Below are 14,842 nucleotides of genomic sequence, written 5' to 3'. Positions count from 1 at the left end.
GGTGTCACACGTCTAATTCAATTTTTTTTGTTTGTTTTCGATACGTTAACGAGCTCACGGCCCAAATGGAGTTAAATAGTTACCGGAGCCCATATAGACATCGGCACCCACCTTTACATATGAGTTCTAAGGTCTCACTATAGTTACAACGGCTGCCCCGCCCTTCAAACCGAAACGCATTACTGCTTCACGGCAGAAATAGGCAGGGCGGTGGTACCTACCCGCGCGGACTCACAAGAGGTCCTACCGCCAGTAATTATGCAAATTGTAATTTTGCGGTTTTGATTTTTATTGCCCAATGTATATTGAAGCTTTTAATATAATTTCGACGTTCTGTAAAAACGACTGAAAAACACAACTGTTTCTAATCAGAAATAGACATTACTGTTTATAATAACATGACGGGAGACGTTTTGTTATTATTATGGAAGTATCATAGGTAGGCAAAACGCTCACCTACCTACCTACCTTTCCGACTAAAATACGCTAATAATATCATTCGACTGTTTGTACGTAAATAGACGAAAGAGGAAGTAAACATCAAGGGCGCTAGTTCGATATCGGGACGAGCGAATCTGGAAAGTTTGCGATCGCGCGGCGGTGGGGAGGTGGTATTTCGGTGTGCGCGTCCAGTTGACATCGCGATCCCTGTTGGCGCGGCGCCAGTCGGAGCCATAACGTCGCACATAAACGGGCAAGGTCAAATATTGACACGTTCGCCGACACGACACTACACCACACCGCAAGAACCTTTCATTATCAACCTTTTTGTTTTGTCTCACAACTTACATGAAAAATCGGATCAATTTCCAACTAAATACAAAGCTATACTAATATAATAAAACGACAGTGGTTTTTACGGATGTTCCGTTATAACTACTGAACTGTGCATCCGATTGAGTTGAAACTTGGTATCGATGTAGAAAATACATGTACTTAATCGATAGGTTAATATTTATATGAGTGTTGGACTCCCTACACCAGTTGCGGGGGCGTTAACGATGAGAATCTTTGTGGGGTTGAGAAATAATAATGTGCATAAAACTGAATAAATCTTTTCTTTGTCTCCACCTATTCCCTTTGGGGTCGGCACAGCTAATTTTTCTATTCCATTCTCTTCTATCAGCCGTCATCTCAACACTCACTTCTTTCTCTCTCATATCGTCATTCACACACTCTATCTGTGTCTTCTTCGGTCGATCTCTTTACATTACTTACACTACCATTCTCATACATCTCCTAGTCACATGCATCTCCTCTCTAAAACTGAATAAATAAAATAAATAAATAAACAACAGACGCGACTTACTTCTTACAATCCGGATCGACGTCAGCTAATTTCTCTAATACGTTAATCTCAAGTTTGGCAGCCTCTCTGTACTTCTCGACGTTTTTGATTATCTTCAGAGCCATTCTGTGCTCCCTGAAAATATTTAATTATATCGTTTACGTTTTTTCTTTTATCAGCGTCTCTGTGAAAATATCTGGCAGTGTGCAAGTGAAATTGACGTAAACAATTAAAGCATACATGTATGTATGCGTTATGAATATTATCGGAGCGGATGCCAAACGAAATGTGTCATGCACTCGACCACGTAAACAAAGATAGGCGACAATCACTAATACGAAAATGTAATTAGGGCGTCTACTAAAGGACACGGTTCAGTAATCAATATGAACCGTTCACGAAAATGCAATGTGAAGATGTATTCCTCATGGTCACCTAATACTGCAGTATAATACCACACTACTATTGGGAATTGCTTTGTTCGTCGACTATGCATTTTAATGCCTATTCTTTGTCATTCCTTTCTTCACGATGCCCCCTCATATAACATGTCTTTCTTCAACTAGGATGAAACACAGGATTAAAAGTCTTTAATGCTAGACGGTGACGTGACTGTGTCCCTAGCATTGCTAGTGAATGCTAGTCACAGCATTAGTCGACCCTTTACCATGTAGGTACAGGTGACAGTCTGCAGGGAACATACGATAGGAATAATTGCCTTTAAAAACAATAAAGCGGTCGGTCATAAAACTATAACCTCAATTGCTCAGATTAGTATAATGAACATATTTCCTGAGCCTGCCATCTGTAGTGAAGGCAGCTGACGCACACCCCTCGCTTCTGACGGGGGCATCGACCTCGCGCGTCACTTGAATTTGATTGTGTTACATTACGCGCCGTCCACACAAAAATAATTATAATCGTTGCGATTATTTCGGGAATGGTTCCCATACATACGGTAAATATTTTTTTACCTTTAAAAAGGTATTATAATCTTATATATAAAATTCTCGTGTCACAATGTTAGTTACCATACTCCTCTGAAACGGTTTGACTGATTTTTATTAAATTTTATATGCATTTCAGTAGGTCTGAGAATCGGCTACTATCTATTTTTCATACCCCTAAATGATAAGGGTTGTCCACCCCTAACATTTGTTTTTTTTTTGTGTTAGGTATGTGGTTGAATGAGGTTTTGTTATTTTTATATTCCTTCATCTCAGTGCTACATGCCTCTTTCACTCAACTAGAAATTCCCTAGAAATCTTATATATGGCCAAACAACGTTTGCCGGGTCAGCTAGTTTACTATACAATATACTACATTCTCTATTAAATAGCATAAACGTCACTTACAGCTCTAAATCCTTCACCTCGACGACTTTGCCGAAGGTGCCCTCGCCGAGCGTGTCGATGATTTTGTCTGCAATGAAACCAAGGCGAAACTGTTAGTCAATTATACTTGGTTACAAAGTCAAGACGGAATTTTACATTGATTTTCAGACATCGTTCTTCCCGAGAATAAACTCTGAAAGAATTCAACTGTTGTATTAACGTCGGAAATACAATGTAAAGCATTCCAGCATGACTTTCACGAATGATGATTATAACCACGGACACAAACTGTTTCAGATCTGATAAAAGAAAAGAAAAAAAATATTTAAAATCTTCTTTATCACCAAAAGGCTGTGAATTTAGATGAAAAAAAAAAAAGGAATGCTGATTCTTCGACTTTCTGTATTGGTGTATCGTATTTAATGTTATTGTACGCATTCGCGATCAAGTGGAAGGTGTTTTTTTCAATTTTGGTGTGTTCTCTCTGAATGCTTATGTGTGTGTCCGTGTTAGTGTACTATGTGTGATTGAACAACGGGTGTGAAATGTGTAAGTCGGTAAAGTGATGGTGTGGACACGAACATCTCGCTCCCATGACATAGCCGGGCCAGTAGACCAGATGTCCGTCCTTGTCGTCCTTGACGGAGGAGCGTGCCCGGGAGCTCTGCGCCGCCGAAGTCGCCACCGGGAGCCGCCGCCGAGCCGCGTCCGCCGCCACGCGCGCCACACGCACCACCGCACGCACCGCACATCGAGCACCGCCAACATCGACACGGAGAGCACGCCACGCGATCGCCACGACCCGAGTAGTGTGTTGTACCCAACAATCAGACAATGGAACGGTTGCCCGTCAGACAAGCGACAATTGGTTTGCTGTCGAGGTACATGCTGTTAAAGGACGGACGGGCGGGCGCTGCCCTTCGGGACAGGATCGGGCGGGATGGAGCCGGTGACTGCACGCACTTCTCTCATACTGACATTAACACCAATCACGCAGGTTGGGAAATAAGGTTTAGTGTCCACTCGAATTTACAATTTATTTATACTAACGAATACTAGAAAAATTTCATCATAAACCTTGCTTTTCTGAATTTAAAAACAATAGCATAAACAAACAAAAAGTACATGTTAGTTTTTTTGTTGTATTAAAAATAAGAAGCATGCACTATCATTCCACTATTTTATTTATAAGAAAAACATCGTTAGTCAATGACTAGTGTTGCTAAATGATTTCTAAGGGTTAGGGGGACGTAAAAGGGAAACCTAAATAGTTTATTTAATGGAGATGCGTTTTCTCAACTGGTACGATTCTAAGCCAAAACGTACTATTAGGATTCGATATCCTTGCAATAATATTTCCGTTACCGTCACTTAGTTTGGTATATTTCAGTATAGCATTCAGTATTTGATACGAAAGTGTATGAATTTACAAAGTTTGCTATAATATTTAAAGATGAATGTAGAAACAAGACGGACCAGGTGTTGTGTTAGCGTCAAACAGAGGCGCAGACGGTTAGCTTGTGCTTACAGGCGGCGTTGCCGCGCGCCGCGTCTGGTGGCGAGGTCTCTGGGGACGATGCCGACTGCGCAGCTCCGGCGGCAATGCTACTACGTCTCCAACAGCTAAGGGCTCCGGTTTTCGTATGGCACTCGTGTCGTTCGTCACTTCATTTTTATCTCCAATGCGATCGTACATTTCGTCTAAATGCGCATACTTCATTATCAATCCCTGAATTTCTTTGCGTCTCGTTTCACGATCGGTCAGTACCAGATCTCCAACAGGGGTTTTATCGTCATCTTCGTCACTGGACGGAAAATATATTTGTTTCTGTCTACCCGAATCTCGCGTCGGAGACGAAGCCGGCGTTTTTGTAATTTTAGACTTAGAGATAGCTTCTTTTATGGCTAACGGAGAAATAAGATCTCGATTGCTAGTTTGGAGGTCTATGTCTATTGGTCTCAAAGTCATCTTTGTGGTTTTTCTTTCGCTATTTTCGCTTTTCTCAGCCCTCAATGAACGTCGTTGATGTCTTCTGTATACACTATCACGGTCCTTACCGAAATGGTGATCCTTTTGCAGTACTTCGAAGCCATTCTTATATTCATCTTTATCTTTTTGTTTATGACTGGATAATCGTCGATCAGTCGCATTTCTGTAAGGAGTTTTGTCCCTAGTCTTTTCGCGAGAATAATTATTCCTTTTAAAAGTATGTTCTCCAAAAACGGCCGTCGTCAAACTTCTCATTAAACCTCTCGGGAGAGCAGGTTCTGGTTCTAATGTTTTTTCATGTTCTTTATCTTTTCTAGCTCTTTCCTTCTTTTGACTTGCTATTCGGTCCAAAACAGAAGAATATTTATCTTCTAAACGACTGCGAGTACTACCCAATGATAATGTTTGTTCAATGTTGTTGTTGTTTTCTTTTAGAGGATACCTTTTTGTATACGGGGATGATTTATCTTTCATTTGGGCTCTGCGGAATGAGTCACTACGACTGACAGTGGTAATACCGGACGTAGAACGCAATGGTGAAGTGTCAATTCTAGATTTTGTTGTTCCCAAGTAAGTGGAGTAGGCACGGTCGTCATTCAATTTCCTAGAACTAGGTGTAGTCGCCATTGAAGTCAACGATGAATATGGTAATATGTGGCCATTATTATTATCGTAACGACGGAAATTAGAAAGTGATGAAGTGTTATTGGAAAAGTTATCATTAAAACGAGATCGCGGTATCGTCAGTTTAGAATCAACTGCGGTGTCGGATTTTTCAGAGGGACCTCGTCTCGTTAAACGGTTAATGAAACTGGAGTAGCCGTCCGACAACAGCTGAGTCACACTGGTGGTGGACGCACGATTATAACGTTGACGCCGTGGACTCGTCGTGCTGTTGTTACTGGTTAAACTGGCCATATTTTGTAATTTTATAGTAACGTTGAGAAACAATAACACTCTTTAAACTAGGATAAGTCACGTAGTATCCTGCAACCGTCATAATTTTCAAACAGTGATTACACACTACATAATGATTTCATTTTCACTATTCCCAGCTTGCGGCACTCATTGTTCACTAGCGGTCCCAGACTGGGTCTATCTAGAGATTCAGAGCGTACCTAGGCGCGAACCGAACAAATTTCAAAAAGATCACTAGCGCAAGCGAGCGCGGCCGTCGGTGCCAAGTAATGGTCGTGGACTAAAAATATCGGCAACCCGTGGGAGCGCCCTCCCGCGCACTCCGAGGTGCCCGACACAGGAGCTTTTCTTCGCATTACGTACTACATTTCCTATCTTATTTTTAATGAACACACCTTCACGAAACTATTTTGTTTGTCAAGTTGCCACTAAAATTATTCTGCACTTTTGTGCACAAGAATACATTTTAACTTTTAAAATATCATCATCGTAGTAAAAAACTAAAACAATGCAAATGTTTACAAAATAGATTAAGTCTGATTCTTTCAACATTACTTTGACGTGTACAATATATTAGCAGTGGGTAACTGCAGGACAGTACAGTTTTAAAATAATTCTTCAAGCGCGGAAATTATTGACAAATGTCTTGGCTGTGTAACTGGGTATATAGATGAAGGCGACGGAGTTCGGACCGTGAGTGGCGAGTCCTAGCCCGGTATTTAGCTAGGTAATTGGGTTAGAAGAACAATACCGGTTCTACGCAACGAACGTTCGCGATGCTTTGTTTGCGCACATCTAACGTATCTTTATTCTGAGACATTTTTCGATCACGCCGAAACTATTTATTCATTCATTGACTTAGCAATTATTGACAAAACTGTTATTTGTTTGAAGAACGACCGGCTGATTGTCAACGGATGCGGGCGTTACATCGGAGATTTGTTGATAAAACGTCACACACTAACATGCCTGCTGCGCGTGCCGCCACCTCGCGCTTATCTTTTTGTAAATGAGTTTATTTCTGCTTGACTGCGAGATTGTTAGATATTTACTAGTACACGCGTATCATTTGAACAATAATAAAATCTCTGTTTTTACTTTATGTAATAAAAATAACTGAATACCTTAAGTGACGATATCTATCTTTATTAAGGGCCGTTCAAACTAATCGATATTCTACGACTTTAACATTAGATTTAGGTACTGAAATTTTGAAATATTTCAATGGTTGCACAGAAAATAGCACATACATGCTTAACGATTATTTTCGTTAGTGCAGCAACGTAACAAAACTGTGTAAACATTTTGTTTTCCACTTTGCTTGTTTACTTAAGCGTTTCGAAATATCATTCAATGTAATAAAATTAAAATATGTTATTGAGGTTAACGTACGCTGAATGTTAGTACACGGTCTTACACTTGTGTCATAGCTAGTAGTGTTTTTCGTGACAATTTTTTTTTTCATTTATCAGTACATACCGGAAAATCATAGTCTGGCAATAGTGGATAGTTAAATTCAAAAAAATTTTCTAACACTTGAAAGAAAATGTACGGTTTCATTTGTAATTTACACAACTTGGTCTACTGAAATTAGAAATGAGTGATGCAATATTATATCAAGAAAACACTGATTTATTATAAATGCATAATAAAACGACCGATGTTTATGTACAATTAATGCAGTATTCTATTATTATTTCATAGAAAATGCTAGTATTACACACGCGTTTGAGACAAGAATGTGGAATTTCTACTGAACACACAGCTGTTCGAAATGCAGTTCCTTTGGGTACATTGTGTTTAAAATAAGGGATGAGCAGGTAAAGAAGGTCTTTATTAAAAGTCGGGTACTCGGCCTCCGTTCACAGTTTTCTAGCACGGAACTTTTTTTGCTTATTGAAATGGCGGTTAGCATCAGAAAATCTTAAAAATTTGAGATCTCATTAAGTACTGACCTTTCCTAAAATCTTGCTACATGTACCGTCGACATCGAAAAGTATCTCCGCGACAACCGATAAGAGTTTAGAAACATCGTGCCACTTACAGCCGTGATCTTTTAAGAAACGTTTGTAAAGCTCATAAAACGAGCTAAACTTTAGCGGTAGCCGTGTTCGGTCATTTTTTAATGTCAATTCTGCCATTTCTTTCACTACACAATCACTGCACTGATATTTATTTAAGACAGGAACGCGATTCGTAAACGTGCGGCGGGTGGGTAGCCGGCCGATTATAACACACCACTGTGTAGTAATACCGCCAATGTAATACGATTCTTGTCTAATAAATAGTACCCCACGTGAGATGATCTGTAAATACTTGCAACTTAGTTTGAAATATATATTTTTAATAACCACGTGCACTCGTCAGTGTAACTGAGCTCAGACTGTTAAGACGAGGCCCGTCTCAAATGTAGTAGCATTTTAATTAAGGGTAACAAGCTTGAATGGAGCAACAATTGTTTGTGAAACTTTCGGTTGAAACAGGATTTATCCGCGTCAAATCCACATCTTGATTTTTCGCTTACTTATATTAGTTTTCTTGAAACAATTCATTCAACGAATTCACAAGAAACGCGACGTGTCACGAATGATTCTTCGATTTTGTGATACATTCCCGTGGTTACCCGAGTTATTGACCTTGCTCTTTCATTTAGATAATAAATATAACAACACACAATAATTGGATGATGAACAAAAATTCACAAAGAGTTACTGTAATTATTATAAATTATTATACTTTGAAAAAATTACATGTTTCTTCAATTTTTTAAAAAGTTTTGTCGAGTTAAAATTCCGTAAAAACTTCTGGTGCACTACGTATCGATATCAGTAAGGTCGACCGGAAGGAACTAGGCATTAACAAATGAATGCTGGGCTAGTCGACGTATAGTACATTATCAGGGCACACATCTCGGCCGCCCCTACACTAAACACGAGCCGACTTCATATGCGATAGCGTGCATCACATCCTCTATAAGGTGGACTTGACCTACTCGAAAGTATTTACTAAAACAGTACAAATAGTGATTTGGAAATAGCTGTTAGAGGTCATTAAATATTTCGTGATCGATGCTCAGAATTTTTCCCTATACTAAATGATTACATTTTTTTCGAAAAACTTAATTATCGAGCTTGCTATGTAAAAAGGTATTTGTGTTAAGTAAGAGAATTTTTGTGAAGTGTACCCACATATGCCAGTGACTTTAATACGAGAGGTATTGTAAAGACGAATCAATATTTTTTTATAGTTACCATCTGCAGTATACATTTAATCATTCTATCTTTCAATCAGATCAAACTGAGAAAAACCTTTGATAATCTGAGGGCGCATTTAAAAAGAATTTACGAATATAAAATCAAGAACTATCCACAGATGAATATTCTACTAACATAAAATTCTAAAAACAGAATGTTACGTATATTAAAAAGTTCAGTGACCAAAATCAACATAACTAAAAAGAGTTACCTAATAAAATATTGACAACTCTGACCATTTTTTGAATTCATACTATCAAATAAATATTTTACTGATCATATCACGATCGCCCCAAAAACTAAAATCAGTAGTAAGTATCTTTCTTAAAATTTCATTTGAACGTGTCGTATGCAAAACTGTATAATGTAATAGATAATAAACGCTACATAATTCTCTTTTTTTGTTTGTCGAGCGTATCTCAGCGTAGCCGGCTTTAACGGGTTTCAATTGACATCTCATAGTACGATTCGTAACTAGTAAAATTCCAAACTACACAGACATGTGTTCTTTGATTACTAGTGTGATGTACAGCGGTGTTGTTGTTATTTCCATGGAACTATATTGTTTCTTTTGTTGTGTGCAACGTTTTGTTATAAATTACGATATGTCAAAGAGTAAAAGTTACGAGTGTTGGGGTCATTGGGTTCGATGTAATATATGTATTCAGAGTGGGGTTCATAATAAAGTAGTAAATATACATTTTCAAGTATCGTTTGGAACCTCTGTACGGTAGGGACTCGTACGGTGCTCTCCCTTTTTTTTGTGAGCGCTCTGAGGAATTAATTTGAAATGATTCTCATCTATGGACCACCGTATTATTCTCTTTTCTTCACAGCGTACTCCTTGTCTCTAAATTTCCCACAAAGCTATAACAAATCCCTCGTAATTCGAAAACATTGTTGGACGGCATATCTATGCATGCCGCCCAGAGATGCTACCAATCACGATCGATAATAAATACTTTCTATCGAGCGAATCTTTAGTTCACCTGCCTTCGATGGGAATAAAATTTATTTTTTTAATGTGTTTTGAAGCATACAAATGTACCAAGATGCATTTATTAAGTGTTATAAAAAGTTGTGATACCATGTTTAGAAAAACATTATTCTTTCATACGTAATTATTAGAACAACAATTGTAGGGTCGTAATGGTTAACTTTAGTGAAGTGATATAAATTACAACAATACAAATGTAATTAATTTCACGTAAACTAGTTAAAGTAAAAGGTTAGCGATGCCACAAGAACGACGGCATGCTGATTTCGAATATAACGAACAATGTCAGTTTCTCCTAGGTGAAGGTGATCATCGCAATACTATTTCGGTGCGCGCATGCGTGGTGCGCTTAGCATAAAAACAAACCCGCAAAACGTGGCGCCATCTAGCAATTGACTTTCGAAATGCATAGTTATGACCATCTGTCGATACTATTTCGGTTCTTAAAATATTCATACACATTCTTTTGGTTGGTATTGAATCAACGTTTACAATCTGTAGTTTGTGTTGGCGCGCTTAAACCTACTTGACATAAAAACTTTTAATTTCAATATTTTTTTCGTTATCGCTTTACAAAATTTTTGGAGTTAGAGGAAATCATGCAAATAATTTTCATGCAAAAAACTTTGATTTTAGTTCTTTTTTTTTTCGAAAGGTAAACCTTGACCTAATTATATAACGTGCAAATATAGACGCGTATCGTTCTTAATATACGCTCACTGACAGTGTTGCGTTGCTTTTGATGCAACATAACATTTTATAGGACGTGTTTAAATGAAGCGTGTTATAATATGTGCTGACCTCTACTTCTTTTGGTTTCAGTTTTTCAGGATTGGGCTGTGATATTTGAGATGTCGCAGCAGCCTGAGGTTGCATGTATGAGCAAGATGGTTGAGGTTGGACTATCGACGTCGAAAATTCGTTTTCTTTTTTCGATTGCTGCTGCGTTTTGTGGACTGAATTCACTTCTGTTTTAGTTTTGATGTTCTCTTCTCTCTGTATAAATATTTGAGGCGGAGGTGGTGGATTGCTTGTTGAAGCTACCGGTTTTGACGTTAGCCAAGAAGCAGGTACTGCAGGGGGCTGTAAAGGTTGTGTTCCCGTGTTGGCAGCAGTATTCTTTGTCTTAATGTTTATATATGATTGTGACGAAGGCAAACTATTTTTACGCGGCACAGATTTGCATGCTTCTAATATTTCCGGTTCAGTAGCATTTGGCTTCATATCCAAAGGTAAATTTTGGATTTTCGTTGTATTTCTAGTTTGTATTCCCTTCACAGAATTTTCATTACCGCTTGACTTTTGGGTAGTTAAATTTGAATCGCCTTTCAAGTTTACCGCGAGTTTGTTATTTATTGCGAAATTTTGAACAGTTTTTTCTTCAATATTATGTTTGTCTACTACTAATCGACATGAAACTTCATTATTATATTCTGATGGTTCACTATTTTGATGATTGGATTCAGTATTAATGTGTTTGGTTTCTTTGGTAGATTTGATTACGGATGTACTTGCTTTTGGAGTTTCACACTCAACATTTTTCTCGCTTGAAGAAACATCATCCGTATTTATTCGCAGGCTGCTTTCAGCAGAGGATTCAGAGGTAAGCGGTTCCGCCAATACATCGTTATTTACATTTCCTATTATCGAATTCACATTCGACCCTTGTGTAGAGTTTGCTGCAAACTTTATTTTTTGTTCTTCTGACTCTTCATTTACATTTATATTTAATTTTTTATTGTATGATAAACCACACAAATTGAGATCTTCAGTTGAAATATTATTAATGTTTAAGATAGGTATTAGTTTATCTATTAATTCTTGCTGAATTTGCTGAGTTTCATTTATATTGGTTTCGAGTTGTTCTTTCGTTAAGCATTGCTTAACATTATTCTCATAGTCTTTGTTTTCATTAGTTTTTGTTAGTTGATTATTAACTGGCGAGATATCTCTGCTCTGCGAAAAGTTAGAGCTATCGCAGGACGATATTTCATCTAAACTCTGAACTAAATCAAGAGCGGATGCTTCGTGGTAATCTGTAGAACAAGGGGAAGTGTCGTCACTCGTATTATCAGAGCAATCCGGCCTCTGCGAACTTTTGCTGCTAGGTACAAAAGCTAAACTAGATGTTACATCGTTTGATATATCGGCGTTGAATAACTCTTCCGTTTCTGTTGACGATTCTCGATTTTCACAAAAATCAATATTACTCACTTGTTTGTCACTTGATACGATGTTTGACGAAATAGGATGAGTAGGATCTTTTAACGTTAAGAGGTCGCTGTTGATTAAGTCAGGAGCATCGATGTTAATTAGTTCTGATTGTGCTTCAATAGTTGCATTATTTAAATTTTCTCCAGGTAAACTCATATATTGTGGAATCGTATCTAAATCTGTGAGCGGCATATATTCTATTCCATCTTGTTCTCCGCTTGGTATTCCATAGTGAGGTGAATAAAACTCTAATTCAGTGTTATCATTATTGTAAACTGACCATGGATCGTTAGAAGGTATCAGAGGCACTCCATCGTAGAATATTTCATTATTGTTAACTCTATCCATTATAATGTTCGGTTTGTAATCCCATGCAGACATGAAAGAATCTTCGAAGGCTAAATAATTTTCCGGTAGCATGAGCATGTTACTTAGCTGCATTTGATCATACGCATGTGAATTATCGTAGAAAGGATTGTTCAGTACGAGTGAACGTTGTAAGGGTTCACATTCTAATGTCACTACAGGTTCCACAAACAATCCATATTTCGATAAGTCCGGTTCAGATCGTCTTTGCCTTAACGTGCCCAAATCAATGAAATTTTCAAGATCGGTAGTAGCAGTATCCGAAATATCAAAACTATGAGTTCTTCTTAGAAAAACATTTGCAGGTATTTCGTCATTATTTAGCAAACAATCTTCGATTTGGTCGTTATGATTTTGCTCATAAGTAGGTACACCCACATTGTTTATTTCTTGTAAATCATTCACATTATCAGGTTTCTGTTGCAAAGATGTTACATTAAAAGTCCCATCAACGTGTAGCACATCACTAGGTAAAAACACGACTGCTGGCAGAGAGGGTGGAGGTCCACTGAACAATAAGTTGTTAGGGGTCTGACGCGGTGGCTGGGCAGCCATGACTACGGCACTGGCTGCCCACGGCCTACGCAGCAGACTAGTATTACGGTGCGGGACGGCAAACACGCGCCGGGTGGCCGGCCAAGCTTTGCTACTGACTGAAGGCGCAGCGAGTGACGAAGGCGAACGCAAATAGAACAGCCGCAAGTGCGAGGAGGTCGCCGTCTCGCGCGGATCTTCACGGGCGATGGCGCACGCGCACGCGCTAGCCAAACCCGTCCCGCATAGTATTCCAATCCAACAGGGTGACGTTTATGCTTTGTTGTGGTTCCGCACTTTGCTTACTACTACCATTAAACAAAACAAAAGGAGCAACTAACTAGTTTCGGGTGGACACTTGACACGGCTAAAGTAGGTGTAGGATTCTTTATACGCGCGCCACACACGCTAACCTTTCTCACATCTTCTGGATAATATAGTCTGGAAGCGGTAGGACTCACCTGCTCAGGAGGAGAACGCGGAGAAGATTCATCGCGATGGTGTCTCCTCCGCCTGTGTGAAGTGGGTGAGCGTCGGTGATGTGACCGTTTGGAACGTTCATTTCTCCTTCTCCACGAGTGCTCTGAGCTGTGAAATCACCGATCAACGGGCTGTAGGGTTAGTGCTTAAAACAAGGCATAAACTGATTAGAAACGCTAAGGTGAAGTATGTCTTTAAATATTACATCTGAAGTTTACTAACGTTGGTGAGCGGTCTCCGTTTATAAAGAATGGGTCAACAAGCTGAACAAAATTATCAGAGGATGGGAAACAGCAGGCGCTCATCAGCGCCTGCACTATGGAGCAACATTTTCCTCCCGTACTTGTTAAGCGAACTTTACAATTTGTTTGTGAAGGCGACACAATGTATTTCACGACACTCTACAATTATTTGCATAACGGTTTAGGTGTATAGACTTTACAAAGTTTTTTTTTAAAAGTAATTCGTAGCAGATGGATTATAATATTATTTTGAAAGAGCTGGAGTACTTCAAATAATTTTAATATAAGATGTCATTACAAATCTTAAAAGAAAAATAAGCGTAGGAACGGTAATGTCAAAATGACCACTGTGCGGGGACCCCGCGTGTGCAGCGGTCGCGGACGCACTGCCAGCTTCTATACCGCCCATTGCGCACGAGATACTTACTGAAGCAAACTAACATAAAATCAAATATTCATTTCGAAACAGCCACGGTAGCGACATAAACACTAGACGGCAAAGACCTTCATGATATTCAGCACAATGTCACTATTTACACAAAAATGTTAAGGTTTTCAATTAACAAAAAATAACTATCGTTTTTGTTGCACAGCCAAACGACTCACAAAGCGTTAAAATTGGATGAATACAACTTACCGATACATCGGAATATCTAAATTATTCAGTGACTTGTATTATTACAACTACTATTGGTTAACTTGCTAATTTTATCTGCTATAAAGAATTGTAAATGTTATATTTCCATAGTTCGTCGAAAACCTTTACTATATTTGTCTGCAATGTTTTACTTAGTTCATGGCAAAAGCGTTTACCTCGACAAGAACAGAAACGGCAACGTACTTCCAAGTAATACACTTAGATAAACGTAATTTTGTTTTGGTTTACGATGAAGAAGGCGGTCTTGTCTCATTACTAATACTTAAAATCCAGAGTAATAGTAAGTAATAGTAGGATTTCGAAAATATTTTTATCAGTTACATTTTACGTACGAGCCTAACACGTAATTACACCTTCACCACCAGTACACGCACTACGATTCGGCCTATATAATATGTTGCGAAGCAGTCGGGAGTTATAGTTTGAGGAGCGACACAACCTTTTTTTTATGAACTTGAGTCTTACACCAATATCTTTAGACATTACCTCAAATATTCCTCCACTCTAACTCATCCGTGGACGCTCGAGCAATCCTTCAAAACGTACTCGAGTTTGGTATTTTTAGTC

General features: G+C 38.6%; 1 protein-coding gene across 21 annotated transcripts in view; it reads right to left on the bottom strand.

Moving 5' to 3' along the window:
- Nucleotides 1-14,842, bottom strand: part of LOC101737313 (serine/threonine-protein kinase Doa) — a 53,797-nt gene that overhangs the window by 6,689 nt on the left and 32,266 nt on the right. For 12 of the 21 annotated variants that reach the window (XM_062668979.1, XM_062668980.1, XM_012694165.4 and 9 more), the window contains 4 exons: nt 13,357-13,483; nt 3,205-3,286; nt 2,644-2,710; nt 1,310-1,423 (listed from right to left, as the gene is read on the bottom strand). In XM_062668979.1, the coding sequence (XP_062524963.1) occupies nt 1,310-1,423; nt 2,644-2,710; nt 3,205-3,286; nt 13,357-13,483 (390 nt within the window). The other 9 variants (XM_062668971.1, XM_062668972.1, XM_004930492.5 and 6 more) reach the window with 5 other exon arrangements.

This window comes from Bombyx mori, chromosome 6 (genome assembly GCF_030269925.1).
Source record: "Bombyx mori chromosome 6, ASM3026992v2".
NCBI classification, from domain to species: Eukaryota; Metazoa; Arthropoda; class Insecta; order Lepidoptera; family Bombycidae; genus Bombyx; species Bombyx mori.
Note: the sequence above shows the minus strand (reverse complement) of the source record. Positions and strands in the feature narration are given on the sequence as shown.